At 39.8% G+C, this 20,229-nt stretch overlaps 1 protein-coding gene across 4 annotated transcripts in view; it reads left to right on the forward strand.

Moving 5' to 3' along the window:
- Positions 1-20,229, forward strand: part of OXR1 (oxidation resistance 1) — a 273,016-nt gene that overhangs the window by 122,523 nt on the left and 130,264 nt on the right. For 3 of the 4 annotated variants that reach the window (XM_066990652.1, XM_013179969.3, XM_013179967.3), the window contains exons 3-4: positions 6,272-6,437; positions 12,317-12,513. In XM_066990652.1, coding sequence (XP_066846753.1) covers positions 6,379-6,437; positions 12,317-12,513 — 256 coding nt within the window. In that variant the 5' untranslated portion in view covers positions 6,272-6,378. The remainder of the gene's footprint in view (positions 1-6,271; positions 6,438-12,316; positions 12,514-20,229) is intronic. The other variant, XM_048068777.2, reaches the window with a different exon arrangement.

The following is a 20,229-nucleotide window of genomic DNA, read 5'->3' on the forward strand; positions in this document are numbered from 1 at the left end:
TCCGTTGGACATTCTATAATAGTTTTATGTCCTTCTTATATTGTGGTGCCCAAAACTGAACACAGTGCTTGACGTGAGGCTGCACCAGCACCGAGCAGAGTGGGACAATCCCTTCCCTCAGTCAGCTAGCAATGCCGTACTTGATGCACCCCAGGATACGGTTGGCCCTCCTGGCTGCCAGGGCACACTGCTGGCTCATATTCAACTTGCTGTCAACCACAACCCCCAGATCCCTCTCTGCAGGGCTGCTCCGCAGTTCTGATGTGCTGGGAGGCTGAAAAGAATCTGCATACCTTAATACCTGCAAATCTGATCCTTCTGTTTACTATACAATTTCAAATTGACACTTAGAGATTTACATTGCACATGTTAAAAAAAAAAAAAAAAAGTTGGATGCTATCTGTCGATACGACATGCTATGTGCATTGATGGTCATCTCCTTCCCAGGACAGAGACAGCTGTGTTGTTCCCCTGGTCCTAAGGGTCCTAAAGATGCTGCTAAATCAGGGCATCAGAAATAAACAGCTAGTTTATTAAAGAATGAAGAGTAACACCCTTCATCACGCTGCTCTTTGTTTTAATTTAATTGAATGGCAACACCTGTCTGAAGAAAGTTCATCTTCTGAGAAAATACTGACAAACCTGATAACTACAGCACTTGACATCACGGTGGGTTTATTAATTATCCAGCTTAAAAATGAACCCTTCAGTCTATATTTAACCAAACTATTTTTTTGTGTGTGTTTTAAACAACTTTTTCAATATTTATTGTTACCATTAGTATGGATATAAAATAAAAGACTCCCTTTCTCTTTTAAACTATTACCTTTCCTCATGTTGAATTTTTACTTAATGGTGTAGAAACAGGATACTTATTTTTATGGTAGGAAAGACTGAAAAATCTCTTTTTTTAATTTAAATATTAAATTTATATAAATAATTTTTAAACATATGTTTTTTATTATTTATTTATTTATTTATTTTTAATCCCTACATCTTTATATAAATCTGAATTGCATAAGTACTGGACTATACGTTTATATTGTCTGTCATTCAGCTTTTTGCTCTAACCATGTTGTCAGTGAAATGCTTACCCTGTCTGCTTCAATCTCAGGCCACACAAATGCTTGTGCCACTCCTACTAGCCCCAGTCCTGGCAGAGTGCACAGGATTCAGAGGACTTGCTGCATTGTCCAGAAGGAGATCTGGTGGTGGCAACTTCTTGCATAGTCTACAAGTGTCCTAATTCCAGTCAACAAGAAAAATCAAAGTGAATGCTGACAGGTTTTTAAAAGACAAATATTTTAAAATAGTGGAAGTCTGCTATCTAAATCTCCGAAGCCTTCCAGCAGCCAGCGATATGCTTTGATCATTGTGGCACCAAAGAGCAGTGGCTTGATAACATGGTGCCAGTGGAGAAGAAAACAGGATTACATTGAAGGACCTGAAAGGCTGGACTAAGTTGGCTTAAAAGGCAAGGGGGCATTTCATTTGTGAAGAAAGCTGAAAAGAGAAATTGTCTGTCATGATTCTTAGTTTAAAATGAAAGCTAAGAAGAGAAGAAAATTGCCCTGATGGGAATGAAGAGAGCCTTAACAGCCTTGATGAAGTTAGTAGGCATGGCCCGTTGTGAGCCAACATCCAAGTAAGAAATATTTGCTTAGTGTGGGATAAGTACCAGCCCTGCCTCCTCCTGCCTATGGCTGTGCCGACCTAGAAGTTACCAAGAGTGGAAATCTTTACTGAGATCACGACACATTGTTTTCTGTCCCTACAGTTAGGATATTATAGTCCTGTATGTCCCTGTAGTTAGGGCAATTAGTGGTGAAATGTCAAACATTCTCATGATGTAAAAGCATTCATATTCATGAAGAGCTTTAGTTTTCCATTTTTTTTTTTCCCTTTTCTTTTACTATAGTTTGCTGTGCCCAGAGTAGGTTTTCTTAGGTCCAGTTTGCCCATATCTCTGTGCTTGCCAGAGCCCCTTGCTTCCCACTGAGGGGTGCTTGTGCCCTGGCTCTCACTCCTGCAGTCCTGCTGCTCTCCCGACAGAGCTTCCCCAGGTATGTGGTTGCTCGTGCGACCCCAGTGGTGTATCAGGAGAAGGTTTTTGTGGGCTGTGCTCAGAGGGTGCAGACGTAAAGAAATGTCTTTACAACCTTTATGCTCTCGTGGGCCCAAAGCAAAAAGTTGTTAAAAATGTTCCTCCTACTACCACAGAAGTAAGAAATAAAACAGTTGTGTGGGCTTTCTTTCTTTCTTTCTTCCTTGTTTGTTTGTTTTGGTTTTGTTCATTTGCTTGTTTTTATTTGGTTTAGTAGGTAGGCCCAGTTCCACAATCTATTTGTTCAGCAGTATCTTTCTTCTCATATAGAGGTTTGAGTAGTGTAGGTTGTTATTTATCAAATGACCTTGTGGCATTGCTTACTTTTTGGGATGACATGACATGAAAATATAAATGCTTGAGAAAGCTTTTTCTCAGTAGATGCAGTTAGCAGTCTTTCCATTTTCTAATTGCTTCTGATGGGACCTACACATGGCTCTGGACCTCTGTCTACCATGTGGCTGCAGCATCCATGTGAATACAGGATAGCCTGGGGTTCTCAGTCAGCCCTGCAGGCTGTTTTGGGGGCTGTAGAGGAAATGCTGATAACGACTTTGCCATGTTCCTAACCCCGGGTGAACAGAGAGCGTGCTGTTCGGGGTTAGTCTGAGCTGAATATTTAGAGCAGGAGGGTCTCCTGATGGGAGGGTAGGAGAATGCTTTTGTTGAACTATAAAATATTCCTGTATCTTTGATGACCTTTCTCTCCCATCTGGTATAACCTTGGCTAACTGAATTTATGAATCAGAAATACAAGAACAAGTCAAATATTTTTTCAAAATTTAAGGCTAGTTCCCAGCGAAACTCCCTCAAGAAAAAAAAAAAAGTGGCTTGGATGTAATAAGAAAGTCAGTATGTTTTCAGTGGAAGGTGTGTTCTAATAGAATAGAGTAGTTTAGTTGAAAGGGACTTCCAGAGATCATCTAGTCCCACTGCCTGACCACTTCAGAGCTAATCAAAAGTTAAAGCATATCAATGAGCACATTAATCAAATGCCTCTTGAACACTGACAATCATGGGGCATCAGCCACCTCTCTAGGAAGCCTGTCTCAATGTTGGACCACCCGCACAGTAAATAATTTTTGCCTTATCTGTGGGCTGAACCTCCCCTGGTTCAGCTTTGTGCTTTTTCCTATCAAATAATACCCTTGTGTTCTGCCTAGCAAATAAGTCAAAACAAAGAAAAAGAAAAAAAAAAAGAAAAAAAAAAGAAGAAAAGAAAAAGAGAACAAATGATATCAAGTTCATTTTATATAATCTCTACATTTACTGCACATTGCATTAAGGTGTTAAAATTATACTTATTATTCAAAATACTTGAATTATATATGAGCTGAAAGGCCAAATCTGAATTCTCCTTTGGCTATGATGATGAAAGATTTCTCATTTTGCCTAGTTTCTAACTTGTCTTTGACAAGTAAGGTGCTTCTGCAGAGATTTATCTGACATTATTATATCCTGAAGAGTACTTTGAGAACCAGTTTATGTTTCCAGCAAGGAGAAATGTTAGATGTTTCAGTCTCCTCAAGGAACAGCTTCTGTCCCTGTTCACTGTAACAAGCCTGCCCTTTGTGAGATGGTGCTAACTGCTTCATTTTACGAGCTGCTTTTTGTCATGTGAGGGCTTATGCAAAGATATATTATGCACAGATTGCAAATCTACGTAATCTTTATTTCAAGACTCACCTATACTGCAATAGTATGAAAACACAGTATTTGTACAAATTGAGTAACTTAGGTGCCTCAGAAACGTATTGTTTGGCTTGCTAACCAAGTTGCTAGCCTTTGTCTAGTCTTGTTATTGCCCTTTATTCAGTGAAGACAGGTGGGTGCTTCCAAAGATCTCTAGATATTACATGTTTTTTCAGTCTTACATCTGTGTAATGTTCTGCACCTGGTTCTTAGAAAAGTGGAACAGCAATAATGCCTTCCACATGCATCCTCGTAGCCCCAGTGCCAGGTAGGACATGGATGGCTTTGGGCAAGGAGTACCTTGAACCTCGGTGTGAGGAGCACTCTCATGGCTCTAGGAAGAGGAGGGGAGTCTCCATTTGGGAAGGACGATGAGGAGGGGTTGAGTGATTGCCTGTGAGGTGGGTGACTTCTGTCCTGGGTTAACCCCTATAGCCTAGTGACAGGTCACGAAGTGTCGGTCTCTGCACTCTCGATACCGTGTCCAGTTGCTTAGGCTAAGAATGGTGGCTCTTGCTTGCTGCAGATGATCCCAGGACTGCTGGTCCAGGTTGGTCCCAGGCTACCCAGCAGCCCTGTGTAACACGAGAGTGGGGTGTCACGGTGGGACAGCGCAGGATGTTCAGCTGCAGGAGGGAGTGCCATCCCTAGGCTGGAGAGGATGCAGAACAACAGGTCTCCAGTTGCCTGAAAACACTCCAGCTGATGGGCTATTGCACAGCCATGCCCTTGGCTGGGTCTCACTCACTGTTTATTTATTCCCTTTTCCTCTTTTACAAAACACCTTAAAAACTCAATGAATGATTTTCAGTGAAGAAATCAGGATGTTTAATCCCATGTATATTTTGTGGAATAAAAATAATAATAATCTATAAATTGGTTCTATATCTTGAAAGAAGTGTTTAAGTTGTTTCACTGTTTACATTTCAAGTTGCAAGAGCTACTGAGCAAGGCAGAAGAATGAGCAGATTTGCATTTTTATGTCTTAGGACAAGTGTATCCACAGCATTTTCTTTTAACTTGAGCAGCGGTTGCCTACTGTGCTGATGCTTATTTGCTGAGATGGTAGAATTACAGAGCACAAATCTGTGCTGCTGTAAGAGTGTTGTAACTTCCAACCCCCCTTTCTGCCTCTTTGGGAAGTTAAAAGGCCCTTTTTTCTTCCAAATTTGACTACATAAATGTATGCACGTTATGATTACATATATTGTGGCAATGCTGGGAACATTAAGTGCCCAGGGGTATTGCTGCTGACTTGTAAACAACTTGGAAAACAGTCAAGCCTAAAGTTGGACTCAAAAAGAAATGTAAATGCAATTGCCTAAATAAAAGGCTATGGATAAAGCAGCTTTTTTAATGTATAAATTACTTGCAGTTAACACAGAAAATATGAGATTTTATGATAAAGTTTAATAAATTATACAGAAAAAAAATGCTACAAGTTTATATGGCTTCAGTGTAGGTGAGGTATTCCATGTGTCTCGAAGTGTGCTATGCTGCTCTCAGACCAGTGACTACACATTTTTGGAAACTCTGTGAATTCTGTGTTTGGGAGAAAGATGACAGTAGTATAGGATGTGGTCCTGCCAGTGTGAAAACCTCATGGTAATGGTCAGAAAAATGGGATCTGGGGCTGGTTGCATAGCCTATAACAAAGAGATTTCAGAAATAGCTCCTTCTAATCAGGTGAAGTAAAGACTTTCCTCAGTGGTACAACCTTAAAATAGTTTGGATTATTTGAATCCAATCCTTATATACAAGGTTGCATCCGAAATAATGCTACAGCATTAATGAGACAAACATGAATTAAGTGGAAATTGCCATCACTTTAAAACCATTATGCAAACTTTTTCTGTGCAGAATATGACAGAGCTGGAAATTTTAAGACCCATGCAAATTTTACAAAAGTAGATTTGCATAAAGCATTGGAAGAGCTTTTGTGAAAATGGAACTAGTGGGAGTTATTTAAATAACAGTATAGCAGCTATTAACAAAATAGCAAGATCCAAAATAGTAATTTACTTTTCACATCTCTTCTAAAACATGTCCAGTGATAAGATAACTGTCAGCAAATAGTACAGTGTTGCAACCCACCCTCTCAAAATCCTAAAAGGAAAGATCAAGAAATTTTTATACTTGACAAAATACGCTGCCTAGTTGCTGAGCATATTATTTCCACCATGTAAAGCAGCTGTACAATATTATACAGTCATGGTGAAGCCATATGATCTTGAGCTCTTAATCATTACAAACGCTTACAAAGGAGAAAAATAATGATCTGTATACACTGTGACTATCTGAGTTATTATGTATTTAGCATGATTGCTGCCATCTTCCTCCCCATCATCATCATCACTGCCTTCTCCACTACTGCCCTACCTCATCCTCCTGTGAATGCACATCTCCAGGCCCATCTGTGGTGCGTAGAGCGCGTTGAATCCTTTGCCAGCGGACTCACTAACGCTTCTCTCCCAGGCAGTGAGAATGCCTTGTCCCACTTGAGCCACAAGCGGATTCTGGATTCTCCCGCTTGGAGTTAATGGATGTAACCTGGCAGCAACCAATCTATATGTCTTCTGTAAATGATCCTCCAAGGGTTTACCTGTAGCAGTGCTGTCATGCTCCCAGGAATAATCACAAGGTTTGTGTGCATTTTCGTAAATCTTTATTCTGTGGTGTGCCTTTGAAACCCATTAGGCACAAGCATTGTCTACAGAGCTTTGTTAAAAGGTCACATCACAAACATTTTTTTTCAACAGTTTGGGTGTTCTTCATCTTTTCCCCTGACACCTTGTGGAAACTCGTATTTTGGTATTGTCATTTCTTACATAATGATGTATGGTGGCAGCTTTCCTGCATGTACGGGACCACATCCTTGAGGATGACTGGGCAGTGGAGAGAGGGTGGGTTGGGTTTGCTGTCTGGTGTTCTGGTGACTAACAGCTCTTGTGTCTTTGATTTGCATGGTAATATTTGACAGTGTGTGTGAAGGAGCAAAAAAAGAGTGCTTTGTATTGCTCTATGTGCTCAGATACGTATGGTGGGGGGACATTGAGCAAAACATGATGTTGAAGTGCCACTATTTTTTGGCACATAGCTGTTGCGCCAACACTGTTTTCTTTCCTGAAGCTAAGCTGAGTGTTGCATTGTTAATAAATACCTACTGCTTTGAATTGCTCTTTGGGCTGTGTAGGTGTGAATTAAGTTCTAATCTTTTCATAATGCCACCTGTGCGAAGGTCTTCTTGTTTTCTGCCATCAAATGATCTCATAAGCTGCTTGCTTGCGTTATCAGAAAGCTCTGCTGCATGGTCAATACCTCAAGTAATATTTTGAAGGGCTTTTCTCTTTTCTTGTTTACTGGCAAGCATCCACTTCAGCGGTGTTGTATGTTCTAGCTGCTTTGTGTTTGGTTTTGTTTCCCCCTGCAATTCATAATGACCAATTCAGATTTGAATTGCAAGTGTGTCGCACTCAGCTGTGTGCAGTACTTAGAGAGGAGTGGTACTTTGGGACAGTATCAGAGGCAGCGCATGTACTGAGTGGCTGTGAAACCCCTCTACCTTCCAGCCATCCTTGGTTCAAGGAATTTCCGAGCTAAAGGTGGCCTCTGTGTATCTGCATGCTTGACAGCCCATAATGGATGTTTTCTCCCTGAATTGTGTAATTCATTTTCTTACTGAGTGATACTCCCAGCCTGCACAATTATTGCCGTCATACACAGTTCAAAGAAGTACAACTGTTTGTTTATTTCAGACCTGCTGCTTGCTTTCATTTGGTGCTTCTTATATCTCCTGCTGTGAAAGTGGTGAAAAATCATTTCCTCCTGCTCGCATGCTCCACTGCTGATGGCTGCGGAGATCCCTGCCCTGCTCCCAGCCATCGGCTCCCTCCTGCACTGAACAGCCGCAGGCTGCTTCGTCTCTCTTTGTGAGGTGCTGTCTCATCATCGCTGCTGTTGGGTTTCTTTATTTTTTTTTCTCTGTATCATTCTAACTCTGCCATCTTCTCTTTGCGAGGGCATGGCCAGAGCTGCAGGTGGTATTCCAGAGCATTAAACAAACCATTTTCCAGCAGACTTACAGAGCATTGCCTTCTGCTGCAAGTGTGCCGAGGGAGCCTCGCACGGGAAGTGGAGCCGAAGCAGTCCACAAGTCTTTTACCTGATGCATCACAATTGCCATGGCAGTCCAAAGTGCCAGCTACATGCAAATGCAGATTTGTGTGGAGGCTGGGCAGGATAACAGGGGAAAAAAAGTAACTTCTCTCAGGCTTTCTCTTGTATATGAGTTGCCAGATCTTTTCTGTGGTGTGTTGAAAACAGAGGAAAAAGTTTGTGTTTTCCAGGATCAGATAAAGCCTGGCTGTTGACATCAGTTTAAATCACATTTCTTGCTCAAAAGAAATCAAATTCATAACCAGCTTTTCTGGGCACTCAGAAATACCACGTGAAGAATAAGCATCACTCTTCAAATGAATGATTTTGTTTCTCCTATTAACTGTGTGGTAAAATCTCTGGAATAGTCACAGAGAGCACAGGGACTTGTTTTGTGTTCAGTAGGTAAGAATGAGTTAGGCTTTCCTCCAAATCTTTGTAAGGCATTTTTACTTAGAAATTCATAAATATCAAATTGTACAGATTTCCAGCCCCTGGGATGCTTTGTATGCTTGCTTTTTTCCACCATACATGGTTTAAAAGCATTTATTTTTTATTTTTATTTTTTTCTTTTGGATAGGACTGCCAGCCGTGCTTGTTTCAAGATCTGTTTAGAGAATGATGCCTTATTTTTTCCATGGTGCTTTACAAAAAAATCAGTTTGAAATTATAAAAAGAAAACATGCATGGATTGCATTAGGAACCGAGGGGGTTTGTGACAGTGAGTGCTAGGGACAAAATCCTAATGCTCTTAAAACCTATAGCAGACTTCCCAGTAACTTCACCAGCCCTGGGATTTCGTGACTTCCCATATGTACTGACTGCCTAGAGCCCTTTGTGGTCGGTGCCTAACCACCCGACAGACTTTTTGCTTTTTGAGGGAAATGTTTAGAATCGGTTCAAAGTGACCTGTTACGGGAGGTGCTGCTGGGGAGCGCGGGGAGCCAGCTGGCCAGGCAGGCAGAGGTAAAGCTGGAGCCATCTGTTGGGCTGTCCGTAAGATGCGGTAGAAAACTTTGCATGGGGAGGATGGAAAGAGAAATAAAGAGGAAGTTCAAAAGCTGGTCAGTGTATCTGCCTGCAGATAAGTCGTATCACACAGCTCGGAGATGCACATCCCTCCTGGATTAGCTAAATGAGCAGATCCTCTGCAATCAGGAACCGGCGGGATGCTGAGAGGCAGGTCTGGGCGCTGTGCCGCTGCCGGCTAGGTCAGGGGCACCGAGGGGTGACTGTGTCTCTGATGGCTGGAGTTACTGGGGTGTGTGACATCTGTTCTGAGGAAAATACAGGGAGATATAAATGGAGCAAATGGGTTTTTAATGGGTTATTAGTAATAGTGCAGTTGAATTACGCAGATAGATGTGTGAAACGTGTGTTTTGACAGGGCTGTCTAAAAATGAGGTGCTGCTCAGCCATTAAATCAGCCACGTTCCAAACAAACACTGCACCTCCAGACCCAGTCAGTAGCAGCTGAGTAATCCCTGCTATAGCCCTGCTTGAACGTCAGCCCAGGATGGACTGTCTCAATTAATTGTCAGTAATTGGGCCTTCATACTCATTTGATGTTTCCGTTGAACTTACAGATTTTGTTGTGAAGGTGCCTTAACACTGAAGTGAGACCACTGCCATACTTCACAGAAGCCACCACTAGCCAAGAGGTGGCAGTAATGACCTCCTAGGGATTTCACACCTTTGAAAGGCTGAAGATTTTATTTTGTTAAACTTTTTTTTTTTTTTTGGTCCCCTTCAACTTGTAAAATTTAAAGATAGCTGCAGAAGAAGAAATTTCTGGCCCTTCTAATTCAGATTTCAGTCAAGTTAGAACTGTGCCCTTGCCACTGAATGTGCATTTCCAAGTCCTGCTCATGCAGTGCTGACTTTGAAATCCTTGCTGGCATTCATTCTCTGCCGTCTGGATGCAGCAGCGTCATTTTGGGTCACACCAAGCAATACTGAAAGACTTGTGTTGCCCGTTGTTGAAATCTTAGTTGAAGGCTGCTGTGGAATACATGAAGTAAAAGATAAAAAGGCTTTGCACAACATTTCTTCTATCTTATATTTGTTTTTCTACAAGACAGCCTGAAATAAAGCAGGAACAGGGAATGTGATCCTGAAGCATTTCACGTTCAGATTCCTTTCTGTCAGAGAATAAATTTTGTCACAGCCAGTGCAGCTTTAAATAAAAATAAATAAATAAACAAATAAATAAATAAATAGGGCAGGGGGAAGCAAGCACAGCACATGGCCAGTAATAAAGCAGGGTGCTGGAAAAGGGTAAGGCTTACAAAGAATTAGTTTTCCTGGCTTCGAAACATGCACAGAACTCAGGCTTTCTTTGCAAGGCATTGCAGTCCAGTGAAGATGCATTTCAAAGGCTGCAGTATTTTTTCAAATTCTTTGCCAGCCATGACTGCATCAATACACAGTCCAGGTGGGCAGAAATAAGATGCATTTGAGTAAGTGGCTTGTTTTTGTAAAGACAAAAACTCATATAAACTTATAAACTCATGTCCTCACTTGAACCTGTGTTCAGAGTAAATAACTATTTCTTTTTGCACATTAATTTGCTATAGGCATTTGAACCCAGTCCCTTATTAATCATGTCACCTAATAAGGGGCGTGTGGCCTTTTACTGTTCAGGTGACAGGTATTATCCCTTTATTCCTTGTTGATTCCAGAAGAACAGGCACGGAATATTTGTAACAATCTGGTGTTCCCCCCAGTGCAGCAATCTATTTTATTAATTGGACTGCCCTTCAGATGGCCTTGGTGGCCAAGAAAGTGTTCATTATATAGCTGAGAATTTGCATCATAATGGTATTTTTCCACTTCTATCATTTATTTCAATATGCCTGCTGTCTGTCTTCCTTCGAGGCAGAGTATTGGCACAGGCATAGAAATACATAATGCAGAACATATGTACACTTATTGATCTCTAGGTCTCACTTGCCTTGGTTTGAAATTATGGAGGTAATAAACACTTCGTAGCTTCTTTGCATACAACATTTTTGCACAGCACGGAAGCAAGGCTCTGTAACCTACGGAAATCACAGTGGAAGCTTGGGTCAGATGTAGAACATTATTTCTCAAAACCTAGTGATTTTCTTCTGCAAAACCATCCTTTAAACCTCCAAGGGTTTCAAGTGGTAATGAATTTTAGGGATTTTTTTAAATTATTGTTATGAATATGGCATATTCAACAAGGAAGCAGATTTTAACATCATAATGGAATACCAAGTTAACCAATGAGTCGATTAAAAAAAATATATATATATCCTTCATTTTAGGTAAATACCTTTGATCATCTGTGATCACATGTGATCAAATGCTAGATCTTCTCAAAATAAGGTTTCTAGAGCGTCATTTCAAATAACATTTTTCTTTTCTTCTCGCACCATGTTAGTCAGGGAGGGAGCCCTGCCCACTCTTAGTTATGGCAGAACTGTGGTGATTTAGTGATGGGACTGTACTTACCACTTCTTCAAAGTGGGATTTGAGAGTTTTTGTGTGTCTCTGTCCTGCAGAATTCTGGCAAAATATTTGGGGAGGATTGGAGAGCAGTCATGTCGTTTTCCTTGACTTCAGCAAGGCTTTTGACACTGTCTACCAAAATATTCTTTTATCTGAGTTATGATGTTATGTCTGGATGTGTGGACAACCAGATGGATAAAAAAAAAATAATGGTCAGGCTCAGAGAATAGTGGTTAATAAGTCAAATTCTGCCTGGATGCCATTAATGAGCTGAGCAGCACTGATTTCTTCTGCAGGAGAGAGAATTTCTCTTCCTCTGCCCACTGCTCTTGCAGTGCACAAAGTGGCATCAGGGGTTAGTGGGAATCTTGAATTTATGTGAGTAACAACGCATTGAAATTACTGCAGAGTGAGAAATGCAGTTGTAGAGCTACAACTGAATTCAGATCATAAGTCAGCTCCTTTCTCATGGGGCTTTCAGCAACTTTGTGCAAATGATTTAATTTCTTTGTATTCCCCTTGTCTGTGGAAATTTAAGCCAAGCAAATGTAATGATAGGTTAATTGTATCAGCTCATCTTCTCTGGAATGGATTAGGGACTGATCCTACAGGCAGCTCAGCAGGCTGATCCGAGGGCAGTTCACCATTTGCAGCTACATGTGAGCTGCAGTAGGACGAGACGTAACTGCTGTAACTGATTTAGCAGGAGCTGAAAGGGGAAATTACTACAAGGCCTAATTTACCACTGCTGTTCTTCTGTGTTGTGCTGGGACATGCATGAATTGTGTACAGTGAATATAGTGGTGTTATTCTATATAAAATTAAGCAGATTATACAATCTATCTGTAGAACAAAGATTAATAATACCTTACTGCCTTAAATTGTCTTTAGATTAAAGAAAAAGTCACAGTCGGTGGATATTAGTGGGCCAGGATGCAACCCAGTGGCAGCTGAAGCTCAGACTCCTCAGCCCAGTAAATCTTTGCTTGCCACTAAGGCAACAACTTCTGAGGAGGAACAGAACAACACCGCGAATACCCAAAGGCGCAACCCACGGAGGAGTGAGTTGAAGAGATATTACACCATCGGTGAGTTTTCTTTCACAGAAAAAATCAAATATGCTCATTAAAATCGCAAGGATTTCCTGTTTACCTGGGTTTTATTTCTTTTAGTTAATTGTGTTTGGCTGTTAAGGTTACAAATGCCCACACTGAGCAATAAGATGTCATATCTTAATGCTGATGTCAAATTACCGTTAAGAATTAACCTGCTTTATTTATCTTGCACAGTTTACAAGAATTCTTTCTTCAGCCTTTTTTTTTTTTTTTCCCTAAGAACAATTATTGAAGAAAGCACAGAAGCAATTTGGGGAGGAAGGTTATAGGAAGGATGTAATTGCCTTTGACAATCGATTGCATTAGAATTTAGGCAGAGATAATTTAGAATGCTCCTGTTTAGAAAGGATTTCCAGTTTAGAGAAGGCCTACTGAGCTTGGAGTACTTCTACGAAAACGTAGCCAGGATTAATTAGGGGGTTCTGGATACCTTTTTCTGAATAATTTGGGTTTTTGGATATTCTCCTGGGATTTCAGTATCTACATGCTTCATAAAATTGTCTTAGGTACCCTAGCAGATGCATCATAACTTGCTTCCCCATAAATCTTTTCAGGACTGGGCCCGACTGATTTCTTTGATAAGATTTTGCTTCTCGCCTGATTAAAACTGCATGAAGAGTGGCCTTCTAGTGTTTGTGCCTGGTTCATTAATGCTTCTGAGAGGCAGATATGCTAATGGGAGTTGTAAAAATAAGAGGGATGGACGCTAATGCTGTGCTTTGAACAGACGAAAAGTCAGCAGTTTTAAGAAAAAGAAGTTATGTATTTTAATTATGGGTTTGTTGGTTGTTGAATTATTGCAGTATAATGTGAGAATTTCATTCTGTTAAAGGTAAATATTTATGTGCCTTTAACTCATCTAAAAAGTAAAGAAAAATGTGTTGCATTAAATATTTTTCATGTGTTACATCTGAATGCTTAAAATTGCCAATGTAGTTTCCTTCTTTAAAAACAATCTACACAACTTAATAATGAAGGATGTATTTTAAGTCGTCAATGATTATATGTATTTGCAGTTTTTGATGTTCCTTGTTCAAAATGAGCTGTGGAACTGCCTTCCAAAAACTCATAGAAGCTTTGACTATCTGCTCCCACTCAATCCTGTCTACCCCAACATAAACAAAAATGAGGCAAAGTGAAGTCATTGATGAGTTTGTTAGTGTCTTGGACATAGATTCCAAAATTACATCTAATAATCTCAGATTGCACAGTCCTTCTTCGAAGGACATTCTATCCTTTCACACTTGAGAATAACACCCTAAAATGGAATCCTTTATACTTTAGTATAGAATGAGTTTTCTGAGAAAGCATAGTTATATCAGTGCTCTTGAGTGAACTTTTTACTTTTAAATGTGCTAGGAAATACTGCTTTATGACTTTTTTTTCTCCTCATTCCTCCAAATAATCTCAAAGGATTATCAAAGATATGCCAAGATTGTTTCATGCCTAAAGCAGGGGATGGGATGTGGGAGTTTTCCTCAAGAGTACTGATGAACATAAAGATCCACCATATCATCAAAATGAGTTCTTAATTTAACTCAAGATTAAAACTGTTATTGGAAAGTTGACCATCAACCATTAAATGTTTTTCTGCCATCAACCAAATCCCAGTTTGTGTATGGAGGCACTGACTCAGGTTTGCATTTATCTCCTTGTTAAATTTGACTTACCTGCATTTTCTGTTGTGAACCGTTAAAAAAAAGAAAAAAAGAAAAAATCATTTTAATGTGAACTCTACCAATATTAGAAAGCTAGAGATGCTTCTAGTGATCACAGGGTCTGACCACTAATTGCTCATGATCCGATCTCAGTGTTGGAATAACAGAATGTTGTTCATACTTTTGATTAATTTGTTTGAATATCATGTGACGCTTGATTCAACAGACTTATGGAAGTGTTGATTGGACCTCTGAAGACCTCTGAAGGTCAGATAGTCTGATCTCCTGTTGGAAGTAGGACTTCAGCCAACACTAGATCAGAACAGCCAAAGCGTTGTCTTGCCAAGTCTTGAAAATCTCTAGGGGTGGATATTCCATGGCGTCTCTGAGTACCCTGTTGCAGTGCTGGAACACAGACAGCGCGTCCACAAACAGCAACATTCAACAGGCAGCTTGTCTGTAAACAGATGCTAACATTTGTGAACAACAGTTGTAGACCCTGGGGAAGTATAAAGGGAACAGACCATAGAATGTAGCCAAGCTTACATGTTCTTTCTTAAACAGCATCTTCTGAGTACTGGGCAAGGACCTACCCAGTATGGGAAAAAAAGAAGTAAAAAGCTTGTGGGTTGAGATAAAGACAGTTTAATAGGACAGAATAGGAAGTGTATTAATAATAATATTATTAATAATAATAGAACGTGCAAAGCGAGTGATGCACAATGCAATTGCTCACTGACCACTAACCAATGCCCATCCCATCCCTGAGCAGCAATCCCCCCCACCCTGGCCAGAGACCATCATATTTATTGTTCAGCATGACATCCCTTTGTCTGCTTTGGGTCAGCTGTGCTGGTTCTGTCCCCTCCCAGCCTCTTGTGCACCCCCAGCCTCCCTGCTGGCAGGGCAGCAGGAGGAGCTGGAAAGTCCTTGACTTAGTGTAAGCACTGCTCTGCAACAAGGAAACCATCAGCATGTTGTCAACATTGTTCTCATCCTAAATCCAAAACACAGCACCATACCAGCTGCTGGGAGGAAAATTAACTCTATCCTAGCTAAAATCAGGACAATATGCAACCTGCCTAAATGACAAAGTGTTGGTACCAGCCTGTGTTACTTCATACTACATAATGTTCAGATTTTACTGACAGGCAAATTGAAGAAATAAGAGTTTCTCTGTATCTTCACAAACATGTAATTATACATGTTCCTGAATCTTGTGAAAATGAAGGATTTCATCTTGGACAGCACAGTACTTTTATCAGATGAACGTGTTTGCTGTACTGGCTGAATTGTTCTGGTATTGTCTTTGGATTTTATAATGTGAGAGAAACCATAGTTGTCTTCTTAAAGCTCCCATCAACTTCAATGTCCTTTATGTTATGACCTATGTGACCCCTTTGATTTAAACCTACTTCAATTTCTTTGACGTGTCAAAAATTAATTTTAATACACAAAGTGTAATCAAGTGGTTTGTAACTTTATGAGGATGAATGTAATGACACACCTGCAATGGGCAGGGACTCTGAAATAGGAAATACCACATTCTAATGGTGTTTTGTGTACAGTTGGCTATTAAATAGCTTAAACAAGCACATTAGACTTGTTGCTCACCTAATACAATTACACAGGGTTTTACCTTGTTTTGACCTTGTTTGCATGTTCTCTACTGAAAGCAATCAGTGTCCAAGATCAAGCAACATGAACTAATCATTACTGTGATAAATGGATTAAGAACATGTGTTGAAAATCTAATGATCTAAGACGGCTTTGCCTCTTTCATTTAAAAATTAGTATTCTGTTACATTAACCTCCAAGCAAATTGGCAAATGACAGTGTTTATGATAGTGACTAATGGAGCTTGAGTAAACTAATACCTGTTGTGTTTTGTGTTACACACTCATTTTTCATGTTTGTTTTCAGTAACTATAATGATCTTCAAAGTACTTTATAGATATAAGATCTGAGGTCAAATCTGGATATATAAAAGAAGTTTAGTATCCATATTTAAGCATGTATTTATATACATTTTTTATGGTTTAAGATGTAAATATCAGCATCTCTTTGCCTGTTATACCTTTACTTCTGGAGTTGGCCTGATTTGTTAATGGCTGCCCATTGTATTTAATGCATGCTAACTGTGCAGCTTAAAATTATGAATAAAGAAATATGTAACCAGTTTTGCTTTACCAAGTCATGGAAAGAGTAAAATCAAAATTATTTAAAAACATGTTTGATTTTTTTTGGATTTGCATGTGACGAAAGCACTTCTCAGGTCTTTATATAAATCTCATTCTGCTTAGCAGAACCAAAGACACGTGGGCATTTACCTTGCATGTACATGCTTTGCAGAAGAAACTGTAGCAGCTTGTGTATGCTCTCATCTCAGTGAGCTGTTATAGCCAATTGTCTGACAGATCGTGTTTCTAAATACTCGGTAGCATCAGAGTTTGCTTCCCTCTTTCTCTCTCTGTATGTCTTTCTCTCTTTCTTTCTCTCCTTCCTTTGTGTCACCTTATGCATACACAGATTTCCCTTGGACCTCTGGGAGTTCAATGTCTATTGACGAAGGAATATCCTGGCAATTCCAAGAGATTTTCGAATTTTATCAGCACTGCTCCTACTTGATTCACAAGACACTGATTTTGCATTTCATCTTTCCCACAGGCAGCATCTCAGATGCTTTCCAAACTTAGTGAGTGCACTTCTAAAAAGTGGGGAATAAAATAGGTAAGAGAGGGGAGAAATGAGAGGAAAAGGCAACAGGGAACAAGTTGTGTGCTTGGATGAAATGAAACAGAAAATGGAGAGTCAGTGAGGGGGAGAAATAACTCTTCCATATGGCAGGCTCAGCAGGCAGGAGGGCTCCTGCAGCTTCACTGCTGAACTGGTGTGAAGAAATTGAGTGGGAACTCCTAGATTAATAAGGCGAGTGTAGGAAAAACAGTCTGCATGGTGGGCTGGTTAAAGTTTTTCAGAGAACTCTAGAAACAGTACCAAAGACACTTAAAAATAAAAACCTAAAATTAGAGTTTTTAGATGCCTCTGGCACTTAAAAATTCAGGCCAATTTATTTCTGAAGTGCTTGTTGTCGAGCAACTCCCCCAAAAGAGAAGAAGAAGGTATCTGTCTGGGTCTTCACCATTCAAAAAAGTGGGCTGGAATACTTTACAATTCCATACAATCTTATGGGTAGCTGAATTCGGAGCAATAAGGCTGTATCACCTTACTGCCATGTCCAGGCTACAAGTAGCTCTTCCTAGCTGGCGTGCAGTTAGCACGGGTGTAGCATCGCAGCTGTGTTGCTTGCAGGACCTTACTGGAGGTCTCTTCATGGCCTGATGCCTCAGAATATATGTTTAGCAGCTTGTTAAGGAGACTTAAGTACCTAATATTGTTGCACTGTAAAGACACATGCTTGAGGTGTATTACCTGGTTCCCATTTAGCCATGAAAGTTGTGGTGTATAGTGCTTACGTGCCTCTAGAAGATGCTGCCTGTCTACCTAGTAACCCTGGTCTTGTAACGAAAAAGGCCTCCTTTTATTCTGTTAGCTATTGAAATAAACCCACAATAGGGTAGATCAATTATTTAACGTTATAATGGTTGCATAAAGATTTTTTCCTGACACCAGGATTTGGGCAAAAGAAGTCAGGAAGCAAAACAGTATTTCAAAGTAGAAAATGTTGTTGAGTACATTGCTGGGGGGAGGAGAAGGAATGCAGCAATTTTTATTAGAACATTACGATTTCTTATAAAAGCTTTAAGGCAAATGTTAATATGTAGACTTCTGCTAGCACACTTTTTTTCATGTAGAAGATAACTATCAACTATCTCAGGAGGCATCTTGTGTTGGTATAGTCTCTATCTCCCGTGGAAGGTATTGCTACTACAACTACAAACAGTGGTTCGGACAGAGTGCATACATCTGTGTATGCACATAATATACAGAATGCTGACACTTGGGAAATATTAATTTCCAAGGTTCTCTTTGCTCCAGTTGTTCATTTGTTTTAAATTTATTACAAGTTCTACTTGAAAAAAATAGGAACAATGCCTTTTCTTCTTCAACCTCTCTTGCAAATGAAATTGCCAGAAATCTTAGTAAAGAATTTTTTTATGCTAGTTTGACATTACGATACTAATACTCTCCACTGCTATAGGTATGTGTATTTATTTCTTGAATATAGACATTACCTATTCAGAGCAGTAGAAGTACGCTGATATAAAATCAGTGTGGAAGAGAAATGAAGCTTTTGGGATGAGCAGCTCTGAATAAATACATGTTAATTGACTAAGTCTCCAAAACAAATCAATACTAACTAATGCCAAAGTGCTAAATAGGAAAAGGCAAGAATTTCTTGTGGGTTCCCACTCTTCTGTGTGAGGGACAATGTTACAGTGGGAAGTCACTTCAAATTTACTTGGGACTAGTTTAGTCGCTACTACTAATTTAGTACTTCAAAAAGTGTTATTGTTAAAAGAAGATGGATCTTCCAAATAATGTAATGGCCTATAAATGTAAGTAATGACTTGTCACAAGGGCTATTATTAATGCACAAAACAATGTAATTGAGATTTTACACCGTGATATGAGAACCTAAAACAAAACTTTATTCAAATGATTAATACGTTATAGTTCTTCCTGTTATGAAAAGAAAAAACAAATGGGAACTGATCAACTACTATTGAGTGAATGTAACTATATTTTACCCTTTTGATATATGTTTTGGGTTGAGTCCAATTAGGTCATAAATTTTTGTCATGATTTGGAAGCATAAATAAATAGCATATTTGTTACATGTGCAGTAGATACATTTTCTTTGTGCTTTCACATACATTCCAAGCTTCTTCCATAAATTTTTTATTTGTTTTAAAATACATCAAGGAAAACAGATAGTGTGATGAAGTGTAAATTTAGTAATAAATACTATAAATGTGGATGAATTCACACAATCTGCTGATACAAGATTATTTGTTATGCAGTACATAGTAGTACCTAATATGCCCGGACTGACTTTAGTTAAAGTGGTGATTTTGTATGTCATTTTGTATGGTGGAGCTTCATCACCCATGAATGGGCCTAGCTATGGTGGAGAGCCTTAGACCATTGATGAGACATCAGGCTGAATCTGCTATTGGGCTCAGAACTGGAGGAGAAAATTCCTGCACCTTAAAATAAGTGTTTCCTTTTAACCCAGCTGAGAATCATATGGGGCTTATCTCATGAGACTAGTTACTATTGCAGTTGTTGTATAAAAACATAGGTGGCTTCCTCTTGCCTTTGTCCTCAAAAATAAATATAAGCCTTCTTTGGAGGTCAGACATTGTGTTTGTTTCTTTTTTTTTAGTGCTCAAATTCCTTTCTGCTCTTAGAGATCTTACTTGGGACTCTCTAGAAATACCTTATTGCCCTGAGAAGCTGTGGATGCCCCATCCCTGGAGGTGCTCAAGGCCAGGCTGGATGGGGCTTTGGGCAACCTGGTCTGGTGGGAGGTGTCCCTGCCCATGGCAAGGGGGTTGGAACTGTGTGGTCTTTAAGGTCCCTTCCAACCCAAACCGTTATATGATTCTATGATTATACCTTTTATGGGACTTGTTCTGATAATAATTCATGTGTTTACTGTAGCGAGGTTCTCCTGCAAAGAATACTCCACTTTCTTTCCAAACATGTATTTGAAGGTACCTTCCTATTGTTTAGAAGTTGAGTATATTTGCCTGTTCTCCTCTGCAGAACAAAATGTGGTTCATTTCTGTAGCAGCCTTCAAACGTCTGATTTTTCCTCTTTTTCACACAAACACCTCTCTTCTTTGGTGCTAATTCTAGCAAAGCTTGGCACGTAGGTAGGTATATTAGAGTTTGTTAGATGAGTGGAGGAGTTCGGTGCAGTAGATGCTGTAAATTTGATCTGTGTCCGCTTGCTTTCAGAGGAAGACAGATGGGAGATGAAGCTGCCAACTCTCTCTCAGAGGATCCAGATGCAGTTCACACACATTTGCAGAGTCTGACACTGTCCCATCCAATGTACTTG

This window comes from Anser cygnoides, chromosome 2, assembly GCF_040182565.1.
Source record: "Anser cygnoides isolate HZ-2024a breed goose chromosome 2, Taihu_goose_T2T_genome, whole genome shotgun sequence".
Lineage (NCBI taxonomy): Eukaryota > Metazoa > Chordata > Aves > Anseriformes > Anatidae > Anser > Anser cygnoides.